This window comes from Coregonus clupeaformis, chromosome 21 (genome assembly GCF_020615455.1).
Source record: "Coregonus clupeaformis isolate EN_2021a chromosome 21, ASM2061545v1, whole genome shotgun sequence".
NCBI lineage: Eukaryota > Metazoa > Chordata > Actinopteri > Salmoniformes > Salmonidae > Coregonus > Coregonus clupeaformis.
The window spans coordinates 41,152,313-41,171,354 of record NC_059212.1 but is presented as its reverse complement, the minus strand read 5'-3'; the positions used below and the strand labels follow the sequence as shown (position 1 = coordinate 41,171,354).

Genomic DNA, 19,042 nt, shown 5'->3' with positions numbered 1-19,042 from the left:
TCCACCATGAGTGTGTAATACTCATCTCTTCATTTTACTCAGAGCAGAGCGCTGGAAAGGAAGGCTCGTTTACATTTATTGAAATCCCATGTATTTATTATTGCATCTGCCAACTATCCACCTGTGAAACTAGATTCAAACCATGGCTGGAAGGTGCAGGGGCATAGACGTCTACCCATCGCCTTTATTAGTGTTTATTTCCCGCCCGTAAAACCGCTGAAGGGCCTCACAGCCCAACGCAGATCATTACATTGTAAAGCACAGTGACAGAGTTGCACATAACATTAGCATTGAGAAGCTAAGTGTGTCGGAGAGAAATTAAACAATACATTTCCCTTCCAATTAAATAAATAAACTGTTGCTAAAACAGTGGATGAGGGGAAGTTACACGTGAGGGGAAAATACTCTGTTTTCCACACAGGAAGCACAATTAGTGATAGATATGTAATTAGCAACTCCTATGGTTTAAAGGTAAACACTGCAGCTACTCCCCAATGATCACAGAGCAGGGTTCGAGGGGTCGCTTGTAGGTAGAGGAACAGAATACATCAGGATCTCAGATGCAGATGACAAAATATTAACAGAAAATGAAAATTCTGGGGAAAGGAGCAATATCAAGGAATGGAGAAGAAAGGAAAAACATGAAATGACAGGTGAGAATGTGTTGTGTACATGAATAACAGACACATCTACAGTAAACACCAGAGCAAACACAAGAGGACATAAATAAAAAGAAACACACATTCCAAGCTGAAAAAACATCTCAGGGTTTATTGCTTTCCCAGTTGTGGTTACAAGGTAGATCTATAACGGTGTAAGAGAGAGACTACTCCAAGACTGAGTGAGCCGTATTTGACTTACCAGCCTCTTCACTAGGACACAGCGCGCACTGTGTCATATCAAACACTACGTTGGGGAAGTGCAGCCCATTGTTTGGAAAAAATGTTCAAACATTTCAATTAGCTAGGAGCATATCTGAAAGTAAACCATAACGGACGTGTAAGTGAAATGAATCCAAACAGAAGAAAATGATTGCTATATCCTTATCAACCATCCCTAATTTTGACCATTCTAAAAAGCTCTTGACAGAGAAACTAAAACGCCCTCCCTCCATCGCCTCCCTCCTTCGACCATTCCTCCTACCCCTCTCTATTTCTTCTGTTCTTGGTACTGGTGGTGCAGCTTCAATACATCTTCCTGGGACACTCTGGTCCAGCCCTCACTGTGGACGTGGTACAGGTTGACCTGTCCTCCGCTGTAGGCGTCTCGATACGTGGCCTGGTAGATAGCCCTGCGGCCAAGCTCACAGGCCTCCTCCACAGACAGATCCTGTCTCAGCCCGCTGTCCACCACACCGTACGCATACATGGACCCAGAGCCCACTGCAAACAGGTCCCCGCACACACGGTTCCCCTCCGAGTCCACGTAGTATAACCCTGAGGAGGCAGAGAGACAGGAGTCAGTCTGTACCATCTGACATTCAGGGAGGGGTAGGAGGAGAGCAAGGTAAAGTGGGTTCATTTCACAGGTGTGGAACTGTGTCAGGGAAATTGAGGTGTAGGCTACACACTAGGGTTGCCCCCATTTAGTCGACCGATCATTTTTTAGTCGAGCAGTGGCATATATATATATATATATACACACACACACACACACACACACACACACACACACACACAGTTGAAGTCGGAAGTGTACATACACCTTAGCCAAATACATTTAAACTCAGTTTTTCACAATTCCAGACATTTAATCCTAGTAAAAATTCCCTGTCTTAGGTCAGTTAGGATCACCACTTTATTTTAAGAATGTGAAATGTCAGAATAATAGTAGAGAGAATGATTTATTTCAGCTTTTATTTATTTCATCACATTCCCAGTGGGTCAACTTTGGATGTATGCTTGGGGTCATTGTCCATTTGGAAGACCCATTTGCGACCAAGCTTTACCTTCCTAACTGATGTCTTGAGATGTTGCTTCAACATATCCACATAATTTTCCTTCCTCATGATGCCATCTATTTAGTGAAGCGCACCAGTCCCTCCTGCAGCAAAGCACCCCCACAGCATGATGCTGCCACCCCTGTACTTCACAGTTGGGATGGTGATCTTCGGCTTGCAAGGTACCCCCTTTTTTCCTCCAAACATAACGATGGTCATTATGGCCAAACAGTTCTATTTTTGTTTAATCAGACCAGAGGACATTTCTCCAAAAAGTACGATCTTTGCCCCCATGTGCAGTTGCAAACCGTAGTCTGGCTGTTTTATGGCGGTTTTGGAGCAGTGGCTTCTTCCTTGCTGAGAGGCCTTTCAAGTTATGTCGATATAGGACTCGTTTTACTGTGGATATACAGTGGGGAAAAAAAGTATTTAGTCAGCCACCAATTGTGCAAGTTCTCCCACTTAAAAGATGAGAGAGGCCTGTAATTTTCATCATAGGTACACGTCAACTATGACAGACAAAATGAGAATTTTTTTCTCTCCAGAAAATCACATTGTAGGATTTTTAATTAATTTCTTTGCAAATTATTGTGGAAAATAAGTATTTGGTCAATAACAAAAGTTTCTCAATACTTTGTGATATACAGTGGGGGAAAAAAGTATTTAGTCAGCCACCAATTGTGCATGTTCTCCCACTTAAAAAGATGAGAGAGGCCTGTAATTTTCATCATAGGTACACGTCAACTATGACAGACAAATTGAGGGAAAAAAATCCAGAAAATCACATTGTAGGATTTTTAATGATTTTATTTGCAAATTATGGTGGAAAATAAGTATTTGGTCACCTACAAACAAGCAAGATTTCTGTCTCTCACAGACCTGTAACTTCTTCTTTAAGAGGCTCCTCTGTCCTCCACTCGTTACCTGTATTAATGGCACCTGTTTGAACTTGTTATCAGTATAAAAGACACCTGTACACAACCTCAAACAGTCACACTCCAAACTCCACTATGGCCAAGACCAAAGAGCTGTCAAAGGACACCAGAAACAAAATTGTAGACCTGCACCAGGCTGGGAAGACTGAATCTGCAATAGGTAAGCAGCTTGGTTTGAAGAAATCAACTGTGGGAGCAATTATTAGGGAAATGGAAGACATACAAGACCACTGATAATCTCCCTCGATCTGGGGCTCCACGCAAGATCTCACCCCGTGGGGTCAAAATGATCACAAGAACGGTGAGCAAAAATCCCAGAACCACACGGGGGGACCTAGTGAATTACCTGCAGAGAGCTGGGACCAAAGTAACAAAGCCTACCATCAGTAACACACTACGCCGCCAGGGACTCAAATCCTGCAGTGCCAGACGTGTCCCCCTGCTTAAGCCAGTACATGTCCAGGCTCGAGGCTGTAATCGCTGCCAATGGTGCTTCAACAAAGTACTGAGTAAAGGGTCTGAATACTTATGTAAATGTGATATAAAAACCTGTTTTTGCTTTGTCATTATGGGGTAGTGTGTAGATTGATGAGGGGGAAAAACGATTTAATCCATTTAAGAATAAGGCTGTAACGTAACAAAATGTTGAAAAAGTCAAGGGGTCTGAATACTTTCCGAATGCACTATATAATTATTATTTTTAATGGCACACAAGACACCTGTCTGAGTGGACTAATCCATTGTAGAAGCACACCAGTATCACCAGTAGTACATCTACCCGTAATTCCCATAATTTCTAATCTACAATCTTTGTTTGGTTATGGTAATTTTTGTTAATGCATTCAATATATTATTATTACAGTCTTACCATTCTCATTGTAGGAGTGGACAGGTTGTTTGCAGAGCACACAACCTAGGCTACACTTGTGAGAAACAAGTTTTACTTAATTTCATTCCATTTACGAGTTGTCAATTTATTAATTGTCTTTTGTTTCTTGAGTAAGGATACACACCTGATCACGCATAGAAGTAGGCCTAGGCTACCTGGCCTGCGTGCAAATGTAGGCCTATAAATGTGCCCATTTGGGGATCTGATACTATTTCTGATTGTATTAAATCACCATCACTGTGGAGCTTCTAAATTAAAAAAATGATTCACCTCATACAGCAAGTAAACAAAGTCTGTTTTTACATCCATTGAGAATGACAATAGTTCCTCAATTTAGCCTATTTGAAAAATATTTCAAGCTCTCTCCCTTTCGATAACCACTCAGCATGAAAGGGGGAAAAATGTCATGCTCTGATCTGGTGGAAATGTCATTAAAATAGGCCTACCTGATTACTTCTTATCCCTTGTGCAAATAGACTACAGCTGTCTGTCTGTCCGGAGCTCACTGAATATTTTATACAATGTTGCAAGTTCGCTAGCACAAGCTTTAGGCTGGACCAAGTTAATAGTTGATACAATGTTTCAAGTTCCTTGCAGACAGGCCATGCGTAGTCAATGTGAATTATAGGATAAAATTGTTTAAAAAAAAATAAAAAATATAAAACTGGATATTTTCTATCTGTGGGCTGCAATGTTTTTATTTGTTGGCTTTATGTAGGCTATTTTTATATATTGGCAATGGCAATAGAAGTCACTTTTAGATTTGTATCATTTTCATTTAGATATAATTTTGATTAACCACATGACATTGATTTTGAGATATGATGGCTATTATAAATGAAATGGAACTGTTCCACAAAAATCTGCATATGAAAATCATAACTGAGGGAGCTAGCATGTTGGAGTGAACGGCTGTGTGTGAGAGGCTCCCGCAACTTTTTTGCGAAATAATCTAACCTAACTTACTTTATTGCACTTGTTACAACAAACTTTTCTTTCTAATACAATATTGTAACTTTCTATGTGAAAATGCCTAGTAATAAGCGACCAAAGGACAATAAATCCACATCAGAGGCCTACTCCCCACCAAACAACGAGACAAACATGGCGGAAGGCACAGGTAACAACGTGACACTTACAGAACTTACCCGGGCTTTGGGAGAACTACGTGTTGCTATAGCGGAGGATCTTAAGGCTACTATTGCTGAACTGGACACTAAAATCGAGAGCACCATTCGAACGGTCGCTTCGCGGGGCCAGAGTATTGTGGACCTTGAGAAAGCTTCAGAATTCAACGCTGGTAGGATCGACGAGTTAGAGAAACTATGCACGTCATTGCAGGATAATGTGCAGAAGCTTTCTGTGAAAGTGATCGACCTGGAGGGCAGATCCAGGCGTCATAACCTTCGCGTGGTGGGTCTGGCAGAAGGGGTGGAGGCGGGCTCTCGCCCAACCGACTTCTTCGCCAAGCTACTGAAGGATGCAATGGGACCGGATGTTTTGGCGTCGGATCCCCCTACTGGACCGTGCACACCGCGCCCTTGTCCCAGTGCCTGGACCGGGCCAGCGTCCTCGCCCAGTAATCATCTGTTGTCACAGTTTCAAGACCAAGGATTTTATCCTGCGCGAGGCTCGAATGAGGGGCAACCTGTTACATAAAGGGCACCCCTTTCGTGTCTATGAGGACTATGCGCCCCGATGTGGCAAAAGCACCGCGCTGGCTACAGAGATGTCATGACCAAACTCTACAAACTCCATCTTCGCCCAGCCTTGCTCTTCCCTGCAAGACTAAGAATTACCCCCGCCTTCCGGGGAGAAGATCTGGCTCTCCTCGGTTCTGGACGCAGAGAAGTTTGTCCGGGAATATACACCAATCCCCGTACAGGTTAGAGTGCCTTGTCATTGTGTGTTAAGGTCTGCTCACGGACTCGAATCCATACCATACCATAACGGGTGAAACCGTATTCAACGGTCTCAGCAAGGGCTACCGAACATGTAATACGATGTGCTGACCAATGGAGGGTGGTCAGAGCTCTCACTTAACGTTAATTTCACTTTCATTCCGACTGGGTTTAGAGCGATGCCTGTTTGGGACGCCTTCCAGGTCGGATCATTGACACTTTCGGATGGATATACTTATATTCCCCTATTTTTGTTTTGTTTCGTTATTTATTTTTCAATTCTTACATTATTCCTGTGCATACATATAATAATAATTATTTGTACTTTATTATTTTCTCTTTAGCATTTTAGTATTATGTATGTGTATATTTTAAATTTGTATAGATTATTATTCTGGGGTATGCATGTTTGTGTATGTAGATGTGTGTGTATGGATGTATGTGTGTATGCGTGTGTATGTATCTGTATATATTTAAGAATATTTATTTTATATGTATATTTTTTTGGGGTGTGTGTATGTATGTGTGCGTGTATACGTGTGTATATGTGTGTGTGTGTGTGCGTATATATATATACGTATGTGTGTGTGTGTATGTATGTAGGTATGCACATGTATGTATGTATGTATGTGTGGATGTGTATGTGTATGTGTGCACATATGTATTTTTAATTTTTTTACATTTTTATTTACTTTGTTATTTTTTTGATTGGGGGGTACGTTCAATTTATCAAAATCCTTGTTCCCATCTCCTAACCCACAATATGTAACTGTACTGCTGTCTATGTCGGTTACTGATGGTTTATGTTTAGACCGGTATTGCTTAGCAATAGAATCTTGTGATGTTACATCTTGCTTATCTCAGGGATTGACCCAAGATGAACCTTAAGTGCGCAATATGTTTAAGTTGCAACTTATTCTGTTTAGGTTTATTAGATGCTAATTGAACACTTTAAGTGCGGGAGCCTCCTCAGTTCATATGTTAGTAGAAGTTCTAGGATAGTGAGAGGTGAGCGCATAGTTGGGATTTTATTTGTGTTTTACCTCTTGTTCGAGGTCGCGCCGTGCTTTTTTGGCATCGGCCAGACAATGTGTTTGTTATTTTTATTTTCATATTTTTTTCTGTCCTATGTGTGTATGCCTGTTAAATGTGGGTTGATGGGGGGTTAAAGGTTGGGGAAAGTAGGGGAACAGGGTGGAGAGTAAAGGTGCTTGCGGGGGGGGAGGGGTGGGTTGGATACTGCTCGGGTGTAGGTGCTACATATGCTGATCGTGATGGTTTGGTGCGCTTTCTTACCTTTTTAGTGAGTTACAAGTTATGCAGGCCACCATAGGAACTACAAATGAGAGGAGGGCGGGACTTACATTCACTTCCTGGAATGTCAAGGGTTTAAACGAACCAATTAAGAGAGGCAGGGTCCTAGCCCACTTGAAAGCACTTTCGTCTGATATTATATTTTTGCAAGAAACCCATCTGAAAAACAAATCTCATAACAGACTTAAATGTAAGTGGGTGGGACAAGTGTATCACTCTAACTTCTCTGCCAAAACGAGAGGCACAGCGATTCTGGTACAGAAAGGAATTCCCTTTCTACATAAAACCACTATTGTGGATAAAGAGGGTCGTTATGTGATCGTAATAGGAGAGATCCATTCTACTTCTGTAACTCTACTAAATATCTATGGGCCAAACATTGATAACCCCTCTTTTTCAAAAGAGTCCTTGCCCTGATTCCAGATATCTCCCATACTAATCTGGTCATTGGAGGGGACCTTAACTGTGTACTAGACCAATATTTGGATAGATCCTCTACCCGGCGAACCCCCTACCTCCCATTCAAGCGAATTCTTGAATACCTACATAAAAAATTCTAACTTATTTGATATATGGAGGATCTCTAATCCTACGGGTAGGGAATACTCCTTTTACTCTCATGTCCACAATGTATATACTCGAATTGACTACTTTTTGGTTGATGCTAAATTACTCCCCTATACCTGTAATGTGAGATATCATGATATTATAATCTCTGACCACAGTCCACTCACCTTCTCCCTGAGATTGGGTGACATCGTACCAAACGAGAGGGTCTGGAGGTTGAATCCTCAGCTCCTCACAGAACCAACATTCTGTGAACATCTTAAAGACCAAATTACATTTTTCTTTGATACCAACGACAACACAGAGACTTCCCCAGCATTATTGTGGGAAACGCTGAAGGCTTATTTGAGAGGCTGTATCATCTCCTTTCAGACTGCCAGGAGTAGGCAAAACAGAAAAAAATTGGTAGAACTGGAGGGACAAATTCACTTACTGGATAGGGAGAATGCTAGACATCCATCTATGGAGAAACATAAACAAATTATGTCTTTAAAATTTAAATACAATCAGATCCTCTCGGCTAAAATTGCCAAATCTTTTCTCTATGCCAAGCAAAAATATTTTGAGTTTGGTGACAAACCACACAAATTACTCGCCAGACAACTTCGAAAAACGTGAGTGACCGAATGATTCACAAAGTTAAATCTGCATCTGGGGAATTACTCTCCTCCCCCAAAGACATCAATGACAGATTCCGTCAGTTTTATGAGACTCTATATACATCTAAAGCGGATCCTAACCCCTTAATTATGCAAAACTTTTTGGAGGACTGTAATCTTCCTGCCCTGAACCAGGAAGACTCTAACTTCCTGAATAAGGAAATATCTCTTGAAGAAATTAGAGGAACAATTAAATCTCTAAAGAGTGGCAAGACCCCGGGCCCAGATGGATACCCTGGTGAATTCTATAAAACATTCAGCAACATGCTATCTCCCTACCTGCACAAAATGTTGGTTCGGGCCAATGAGGATGGAGCTCTCCCATCTACTTTGGATGAGGCGTTTATTACAGTTATACATAAGAAGGGTAAAGATCCGGAAGAGGTAGGGTCATACAGACCAATATCCCTCCTTAATACAGACCAAAAGATTTTAGCAAAAACTCTGGCTAACAGGCTTAGCACTTTAATTGGCAAATTGGTCCATTCGGACCAGACTGGCTTTATCCCTAATAGAAACTCATTCTTCAATCTCAGGCGCCTCTTCAACATTATGTATTCTCAGAGGTTACCTAACGTGGACCTTGCCGTTATATCTCTTGACGCCGAAAAGGCCTTTGACCAAGTTGAGTGGCCCTATCTATTCAAGGTCCTACATAAATTTAATATTGGAGATGGGTTCATAAATTGGATCCAGCTTTTATATAGGAACCCCTGTGCGAGAATACTCACTAACCAATCAATGTCGCCCAGATTTAACATTCACAGAGGGACAAGGCAGGGTTGTGCGCTGTCGCCTATGCTCTTCGCCCTAATTATTGAACCTCTCGCTCAAGCGATCAGATCTAACTCAGCAATACACGGCTATAATACTAAAGATACTCTAAATAAGATTTCCCTATATGCAGATGATATTCTCCTCTATGTAACAGAACCCCAAGCTAGTATTCCAGCTATTCTTGAGGTGATTAATTTGTTTGGTACCTTCTCGGGATACAGAATAAATTGGAACAAGAGTGAATTAATGCCCATACGGTTGCAAAACACCTCCTGGCTAGAACATCTTCCAGTTAAGTTATCTTCAGAAAAATGTATCTACCTTGGAATTGTAGTTACCAAACAATACTCCTCACTATTTAAAGAGAATTTCCCTTCTCTGATGCAAAATCTCAAGGCAAACATACAGTTTTGGAGAACTCTCCCAATTTCTCTGCTCGGAAGAATTAATGCCATTAAAATGGTCTTCCTCCCACAACTGCTCTACCTATACCAGAACATCCCAGTATTCATACCTAAATCATTTCATAAACAACTGGACTCTATTATCAATCCTTTCATCTGGGATTATAAAACACACAGGATAGGTAAAAACACCTATGTAAATCCAAGATGGAAGGAGGATTGTCTCTCCCAAATTTTATATTTTACTATTGGGCCGCTAACCTCCGCGCTGTTACGTTTTTTGCTGGATGACGCACCCCCGCCACCCAGCTGGCTTAGCATGGAGCGGGAGGAGTGTCACCCCTTCTCTATTGGTGCCGTGATTTTGTCACCTGTTAATCTGGAGATGTCACTTTACCATAACAATCCTATTATACATAGCACAGTCCGAATCTGGAAGCAAATTAAAGTCCACTTTGAGCTTAGACCAATATCATTCATGCTCCCTGTTGCCAGGAATCCCTCCTTTGCCCCCTCTAACCTTGATAACACCTTTGAGCGATGGGGAGAGTTGGGGATAAGTACCATAGGGGATTTATATATAGGAGGGACCTTTGCTTCCTTTGAAGCGCTGAGGGAAACTTATAACCTTCCCAGAAGTAACTTTTTCAGATACCTACAAATTAGAGACTATGTTAGAAAACACCTCCCAACATTTGAGAATGCTAAACCTTCCATGTTTGACGGATGCATAAAAATATGCCCCACCTCAGACAAACTGATATCTCGTCTATATGACGCTTTTCAATCTGTTAGCGCACCCTCTACAGATGCCATTAAGGCAAAATGGGAGGAAGAACTAGGGACTGATATTTCGGTGGCAGACTGGGAGGATAGCTTGGAGTATATCCACACCTGCTCCATTAACTCCAGACATCGTCTCATACAATTTAAGGTACTACACAGATTACACTATTCCAAAACTAAACTGCATAGGATATTTCCCTGATACATCCCCTATGTGTGATAACTGTCAGGCTGAGCAGGGTACACTACTCCACTGCTTTGCCCTATGCTCTAGTCTGTATGGTTATTGGTGCGGAATATTTGGGGTCCTCTCTGAAGTTCTGGAGACTTCAATAGACCCAGACCCGCTTCTGATAATCCTGGGAGTGTCCGACTCCCTAAACGGATTAACCAACTCCCAAAAACAACTAATCTCTTACAGTCTCATCTCGGCAAAAAAATTAATCTTGTTGTTTTGGAAAAGGAGGGAAGCGCCCTCTACCAAATTATGGCTCAGCCGAAGTGGCAAAAACTGTACACTTAGAAAGAATTAGATATATTCTGAACAATAAATTAGCAACATTTGATCAAATCTGGCAGCCTTTCCTCTCTTACCTGGACCAGTCGGTGCTGTGAATTTGTACTTTTAACGCACTCTCAATTGTCATATTTATATACACCTTTGGGCAGCGTGTAGCTGGCCCCGACACTCGAGCAGTCGGGAGGGGAATAGGGTGGAATAGGGGGGATAAAGGGGGGTATAAGTGGGGGGTTACATCTACCCTTTTTCTTTCTACCTGTCCCTGTTCTGTATGTCGTGTTTTGTAATATTTGTTTTATGTCCAGAACTCTGGGTCTTGTTGTTCATGTCTGTTCTCTTATGTTTAGATAAGAACTGTACACATGTCTTTCATACCTATACACCATTCTTGTGTGTGTTCAATAAAAAATATTTGAACAGAAAATCATAACTGGCATGCAGATCAGTAGAAATGGTACGATAACTTGGCACTCCAAATGCAAAACGTTTGCCGACCGCTGGCGTAGCCTATTACCGGCAACTTCAGGAGTGTAATGGCAGAATCTGCAAAGGCCAGCAGCAGCGGTAGGAGGAAGGTCAGGAACAGGTTTTTCTTCTTCTTCTGGATCTCTGGCTCCCTCTTTAGTCATTTGTTTGTCTTAATTTTTAATCACAGTGCTTAAAGCATCAGACAAGCTCAGTAGCCTACATATAGTTGACTTTATTAAAACATAGGATGTGTCTATACACACACATATGGAAAAACACGTAAAAATAATTATACCAATCGATTGGTCGAAATAACAAGATATTTTTTTTGTCGGGGACAGCCCTACCACCCACACACTTCTCTCACACACACAAACACGTAATAGATCCAACTACACACACCGTGTGGTGCCCTCCAGAGGGAATGTGAACAGCTACATCCTCTCAGAGTAAACCAAGCCCAGCAGAACCTGCTGACGAGGCACATCCTGACACACTGCCTGCCTGTCTGTCCTCCCCGGGGCGCTGCTCTAGGCCTTATTGATCCCTTCCAACACACCCAAATTAACTATCGACCCATACTGGGCCAAGCAGGTGACCCGAACTCAGAGAAAAGATGGAAAAACAAAAGAACAAAATCCACAAAATAACAACCATATTCATGTACACACGCACAAGCTACACTTGATAATGCAAGCACACACACAAAATGCAGGCTGGTGTATTTGCAAGGATGACTTGTGAGACAGTTTGTTCCCCAACGTGACACAGGCAGAGTGCTTGATCACAGTGACGCAGCGGCAGTGACTAGCACCACCAGCCTGTGCTGTTCCACCAGAGAGCCAACCTACAGATGGTGAATCAGGGAGGGAAAAAGCCTGTTTCTCTCAACACCATCAAAGCGTGAACCTGTGATAATTGTGAATCACACACACATCTCAAAGAACAACCTTATATACCTACAGTTGAAGTCGGAAGTTCACATAAACTTAGGTTGGAGTCATTAAAACTTGTTTTTCAACCACTCCACAAAATTCTTGTTAACAAACTATAGTTTTGGCTAGTCAGTTAGGACATTTACTTTGTGCATGACAACAATTGTTTACAGACAGATTATTTCACTTATAATTCACTGTATCACAATTCCAGTGGGTCAGAGGTTTACATACACTAAGTTGACTGTGCCTTTAAACAGCTTGGAAAATTCCAGAAAATTATGTCATGGCGTTAGAAGCTTCTGATAGGCTAATTGACATCATTTGAGTTAATTTGAGGTGTACCTGTGGATGTATTTCAAGGCCTACCTTCAGACTCAGTGCCTCTTTGCTTGACGTCATAGGAAAATCAAAAGAAATCAGCCAAGACCTCAGAAAAAAAAATGGTAGACCTCCACAAGTCTGGTTCATCCTTGGGAGCAATTTCCAAACGCCTGAAGGCACCACGTTCATCTGTACAAACAATAGTACGCAAGTATAAACACCATGGGACCACGCACCGTCATACCGCTCAGGAAGGAGATGCGTTCTGTCTCCTAGAGATGAACGTACTTTGGTGCGGAAACTGCAAATCAATCCCAGAACAACAAAGGACCTTGTGAAGATGTTGGAGGAAACAGGTACAAAAGTATCTATATCCACAGTAAAACAAGTCCTATATCAACATAACCTGAAAGGCTGCTCAGCAAGGAAGAAGCCACTGCTCCAAAACCGCCATAAAAAAGCCAGACTACGGTTTGCAACTGCACATGGGGACAAAGATCTTACTTTTTGGAGAAATGTCCTCTGGTCTGATGAAACAAAAATAGAACTGTTTGGCCATAATGACCATCGTTATGTTTGGAGGAAAAAGGTGGTACCTTGCAAGCCGAAGAACACCATCCCAACTGTGAAGCACGGGGGTGGCAGCATCATGCTGTGGGGGTGCTTTGCTGCAGCAGGGACTGGTGCACTTCACAAAATAGATGGCATCATGAGGAAGGATAATTATGTGGATATATTGAAGCAACATCTCAAGACATCAGTCAGGAAGTTAAAGCTTGGTCACAAATTGGTCTTCCAAATGGACAATGACCCCAAGCATACTTCCGAAGTTGTGGCAAAATGGCTTAAGGACAACAAAGTCAAGGTATTGCAGTGGCCATCACAAAGCCCTGACCTCAATCCTATAGAAAATGTGTGGGCAGAACTGAAAAAGCGTGTGCGAGCAAGGAGGCCTACAAACCTGACTCAGTTACACCAGCTCTGTCAGGAGGAATGGGCCAAAATTCACCCAACTTATTGTGGGAAGCTTGTGGAAGGCTACCTGAAACGTTTGACCCAAGTTAAACAATTTAAAGGCAATGCTACCAAATACTAATTGAGTGTATGTAAACTTCTGACCCACTGGTAATGTGAAAAAAGAAATAAAAGCTGAAATAAATCACTCTACTATTATTCTGACATTTCACATTCTTAAAATAAAGTGGTGATCCTAACTGACCTAAGACAGGGAATTTTTACTAGGATTAAATGTCAGGAATTGTGAAAAACTGAGTTTAAATGTATTTGGCTAAGGTCCGACTTCAACTGTATAGCTCACACAAATCCTCCCAATGATAGGCCACAGCTCCCAGGCCAGTTAAGGACAGCCTTCTTTAAGAAATTGGTCGCTAAGAAGTCACAATTGCTTTCAACTGGCAAATTGCACCTTCTATACGCGTCGTTAGCTCCCTCTGATAATCACTAAGCTCCTGCCTATGCGCCAGGATAATTTGCAATTTTGGAGCAGCGACTCTGAAGACTGAGGAGGACTGGTTAAAAATGTAATAGAGGAGACTTTTCTAAAGGCAGCCACTCATGCAGAGGCAGGGAGGAAGGAGGAGGGTGGCTCTTCGGGGCCAGGCAGGGATAAAAGCACCAACACCTCCACATCCATAACACACCTGGGATCTATATAGAGAACACAGGAATGTAGGATGGGGGGCGGAGGGAGAGTGCGTCACTGAGAAGCGGCACAGAAGATAAGGAGGGGAGAGGAGGGTGACGCTCATCGTGGCAGAACAAAAGGGCTTAAATTAATGAGCCCACATAAACCTGCAGGAAGGCGGCGAGCTGCGAACGGCGGAACGTTCCGGCATAGCGCCTCGCCTTCCACTCCACCAGCTAGGTGACAGGCGGTTAAGCTCTAACTCTTTTTCATGTCAGCGCTGAGGAACGTCAGAGTGACAGCCTTCAGAAGAGCAGGGGCTGGCATCAGACGGACGAGCAGCGTCTGTCTGTCTGAATGGGTCTGTCACATCTGTCGATCTCACTAAAACAAATCACTGGCTCCGCTCTGAGCTAAAGGAGGCCAGGGGCTTCAAAAACAGATGCTCAGCCTCACACACACAAGGGAACAGCAGCTTACCTATACTGTGCAGCGCCTGCTACCTGTGCAAATTCACTGACTCACTCACTTCTGGATCCTATGTGGTTTGGTATTACAGTGCAGTAATTTGGCCGTCAATGTACTATCTAGTCTCTCTCCATTTTATGATGTTCACCCATTAAAAGTAACTGTCCTTCCCCCAAAAATTGTAAATGTTAATTGTGTTAATGTGTTGGAATGGTGTGGGAGTACCCCAACAACAGAATGTGTCATAAAAAATATTCTTGCCTTTTGTTTTTGAAGTGTTCTTAAACATACTTTATTAGATATATTTATTGTGCCACTTAAGACACTTAATCAACAGAATAACAGTGCTTGACATCATTGTAGCCGCTAATGAGCTTTCTCTTAATCGAGATTGATTTAATTTACATGACATTTTCCTCTCCATTCAATCACTGGCATTGTAGCTGCCACCATTCCTATTGCACTTACAGTGCCCTCCACTATTATTGGCACCCCTGTTTAAGATGTGGTCGAGGACTTCCAAAAATTCTCCTTTTTTTTTTTTAAACAACATAGAACCCAAATGCAAAAAAAGAGAAAAATCCAACCTTTTATTTAAGTACATTACTTTGGTGGTAAAAAAAAAATCACACATTTAAAAAAAAATTAACTTGAAATCATGTGTCCCACAATTATTGGCACCCCTAACAATTCCGCTGAAAATTTTAATTGATTTTTTTAAAAATATATTTTTCTGTAGTTGCTAAAGTTGGTCAGGGTATCTAGGAACTTTTAATTAGTAATTCATGACTTCCTGTTTCCCTGGGGTATAAATATGACGTGACACAGAGGCCTAATTCTCTTACCCATTTGTCAACATGGCAAAGACAAGAGAACACACCATTCAAGTAAGGCAGATTTGTGTCGACCTTCATAAGTCAGGCAATGGCTACAAGAAAATACCACTCGCCTTAACTTGCCCGTATCTACAGTCAGAGGAATCATTAAGAAGTTTAAAACAACTGGAACAGTGACAAACAAGGCTGGAAGTGGTCCCAAGTTTATCTTGCCACAACGCACAGTGAGGAGGATGGTAAGAGAAGTAAAAAAAAGTCCTAAGCTCACTGTCACAGAATTGCATCAAAGAGTGGCATCTTGGGGTCACAAAGTCTCCAAAACAACCATCAGACGCTCTCTACATGCCAACAAGCTGTTTGGGAGGCATGCAAGGAAAAAGCCTTTTCTCACTAACACTAACAAACATAAACGTTTGGAGTTTGCTAAGCGGCACTGGGACTTCAACTGGGATTGTGTGCTTTGGTCAGATGAGACTAAGATTGAGCTTTTTGGCAACAAACACTCTAAGTGGGTCTGGCGTAAAACAAAAGATGAGTATGCCGAAAAGCACCTCATGCCCACCGTGAAGTATGGTGGAGGATCTGTGATGCTGTGGGCCTGTTTCTCTTCCAAAGGCCCTGGGAACCTTGTTAGGGTGCATGGCATTATGAACGCTTTGAACTACCAGGACATTTTAAATAAAAACCTGATGGCCTCTGCCAGAAAGCTGAAGATTGGTCGTCATTGGGTCTTTCAGCAGGATAATGATCCAAAACATGTGGCAAAATCTACACAAAAATGGTTCAGCAGTCACAAACTCAAGGTCCTCCCATGGCCATCTCAGTCCCCAGACCTCAACCCAATCGAAAACCTGTGGGGCGAGCTAAAGAGGAGAGTGCATAAGAGAGGACCCAGGACACTGGATGATCTAGAAAGATTGTGCAAAGAAGAATGGTCAAAGATCCCTCTCTCTGTGTTCTCCAATCTTGTGAAATGTTATAGGAGGAGATTAAGTGCTGTCTTGTTGGCAAAAGGGGGTTGTACAAAGTATTAACATCAGGGGTGCCAATAATTGTGGGACACATGATTTCAAGTTTTATTTTTTCTAAATGTGTGATTTTTTTTTTTACACCAAAGTAATGTACTTCAATAAAAGGTTGGATTTTTCTATTTTTTTGCATTTGGGTTCTATGTTGTTTAAAAAAAAAAGGAGAATTTTTGGAAGTCCTCGACCACATCTTAAACAGGGGTGCCAATAATTGTGGAGGGCACTGTATACTGGGATCATTATTATCCCGATTGATTGCAGGATTTAACACAAGTCACCTAGGTCCCAGGCAGTCTGGAAGCCTGTTATTGTCCACACATTCTCCCCACTCTGTGAACAAAGCTCATCGATCAAGCAGAACCACATTATGCACGCGACCCAATTGTCCGGGCCGAGACCTTGTGTCCATCACCACGCCGGCTCTCCCTGGCCCACAGTCCCAGCCCTATCAATCTCCCATTAGAGCGTCACGGTGCAGTCCTCTTTAAGCACACCTCATGTAATGTAGGCTACTGCCTCTTACTGCACAGCATCCAAAAGCACAAGTAAAATCCACAATAGTAAGAAAGAGTGTGACAGCAATGCCATCTAGTTGCAGACAACCAAAATTCACTCAACCCGGTACTTAGCCTACTTTCTGAACTGTGTTGGTAACTGTTGACAGCTGATGTGTTGTAAACATTTTCACAAGCAGCAGAGACAGGAGAGGTTCACTCAATCCCTGCTAACTATTGCTATTATGAACCAATGTAAAAATAAAAAATAATTTAATAAATAATACATCCCATACTCTTAGCAGCTACTAAATCTTATTTGTCACACGCACTGAATACAACAGATGTAGACCTTATAGTGAAATGCTTACTTACAAGGCCTTAACCAACAATGCAGAAAAATAAGTGTTAAGTAAACAATAGATAAGTAGAAAATAAAAGCAGTAAAATAACAGCAGCGAGGCTATATACAGGGGGTACCGGTATAGAGTCAATGTGCGGGGGCACCGGTTAGTCGAGGTAATTTAGGTAATATGCAAATGTGGTATAGTTAAAGTGACTGCATAGATAATAAACAGAGAGTAGCAGCATACTAGCTAGCGGGAAAACAGTGTTTACATAGTTAGCAAGTTCACCAGATCATGGGGTAAACAAATACATGTATGACTGGGGTTCCACTGTAACATAGATACGTCAATTGGGGTAACACGTGTGCTCAGAGTGTAGGAGTGCTATTTACCTGGCCCCCTCTTGTCCCAGCCACACACCATGGTGCCCATGCTGAGGCCCATGCCCTTGTACTGGTACACCATATTGGCCAGAAGCTTGGAGGCAGCTGCCACAGAGATGCGCTCCTTGTTGCGGAGCTCATAGACGCGACACTGGCGGGCCAGCAGGCGCTCCCAGAAGCTGCAGTCAGCTGCACCTCCAGCCATGGTGCCCAGCAGGTACGGGTTTATCTCTATCACCTTCTTTACAGTCTGGGAGGCGATGTAGGCACCAGCTGTGGCCCGAGAGTCCACCGCCACGATGACGCCATGTTGGAACTGTGGAATGATGACAAATGGGATTTGAGGTTAGTTAGGGAGGGCCAGCTGCACTTGACTTGAGAGATTGGTGGCCTTACTGGCTGTCAGCTGATGGTTTGTTTCTGCTACAGAGAGTTTGATCCAACACTTTTAGAAGAATACTAATTCTCATTAACAAAGTTTAGGCCAGTATGTAATGTATACTTAACTAGTAACTTTAGCCCTGGATAGGACTATGTAACTAGCTATGTGCAATTGGAATTACTGCCAAATGCCAAGCAAACAAGCTACTGTGGCTACTAGCTAGTATGTGACACATTTAGATAAAACAAACTTGTAAACTAGCTGATGAACTGTCAGTGTTGTCAAACTACTGTAGGTAGTTATTTAGATAACTAGCTAGCAAGCTTGGCTAACGTTAGCAATGAGCAAGCACAATTAGCCCGCTAGATAACTGGCTGGCTAACATAAGCTAGCTAGTTAGCCATCAAGAAAACTAAAACAGACACAGCATGGAACTCAAGACCACTTCACCAATATAGCTAGCTATAGCTAATATCAAATAAAATCTCAAGGATATAATTTGAGTTAATGTGTGACTTATTTTACATTAAAACAGAGGCTTTAACTAGCAATCTCAATTTACTTTGAAAGCCAAGGTGGTGGTCCCATGGAGAAATTCTATTTTCCTCTCCGGGCCGTCCTCGTCGTCGGGGCCGAGCGAAGCTTTTATGGAGAAATTAAGTCTGTCACCCGGTGCAGCCCCAAAGCCCAAGTCGGTCTGACCAAGTCCACAACCAAATGAAAAAGACCGGTCATTATTAAATGAAAAATCCGCAGACTCACTCTGCAAGACACTAGACAGCGCCATCTTTGAAAGTGTTTTGGAGATCAACCGACACCCGGATTCTTCTTCTTCTATGGTATATTGTCGATTGCACAATTGAATGTGAATCCCGCCACCTACCGTGCAGGATGGAAACAGGATTCCCCCCCAAAAATGGAACAAACATCTTAAAAATTATAATAATACCTAAAATAAAATAAATCAAACAACTTTACTGTTAAAAAATAAACAGATCTGATCCTTACACAGGCTCAACGGGAACCTCTGAGGGCAGGCCT

The 19,042-nt window shown here is 42.2% G+C and overlaps 1 protein-coding gene across 1 annotated transcript; it reads right to left on the bottom strand.

The window, feature by feature from the left end:
* Nucleotides 1-751: 751 nt before the first annotated feature.
* On the bottom strand, nt 752-18,824 carry LOC121535646 (proteasome subunit beta type-5). Its single transcript, XM_041842887.2, has 3 exons — nt 18,564-18,824; nt 17,629-17,935; nt 752-1,436 (listed from the first exon to the last, which is right to left on the bottom strand). The coding sequence occupies exons 1-3, from the start codon at nt 18,786-18,788 to the stop codon at nt 1,150-1,152; spliced, it is 819 nt and encodes a 272-aa protein (XP_041698821.1). The 5' UTR covers nt 18,789-18,824; the 3' UTR covers nt 752-1,149.
* Nucleotides 18,825-19,042: the final 218 nt, after the last annotated feature.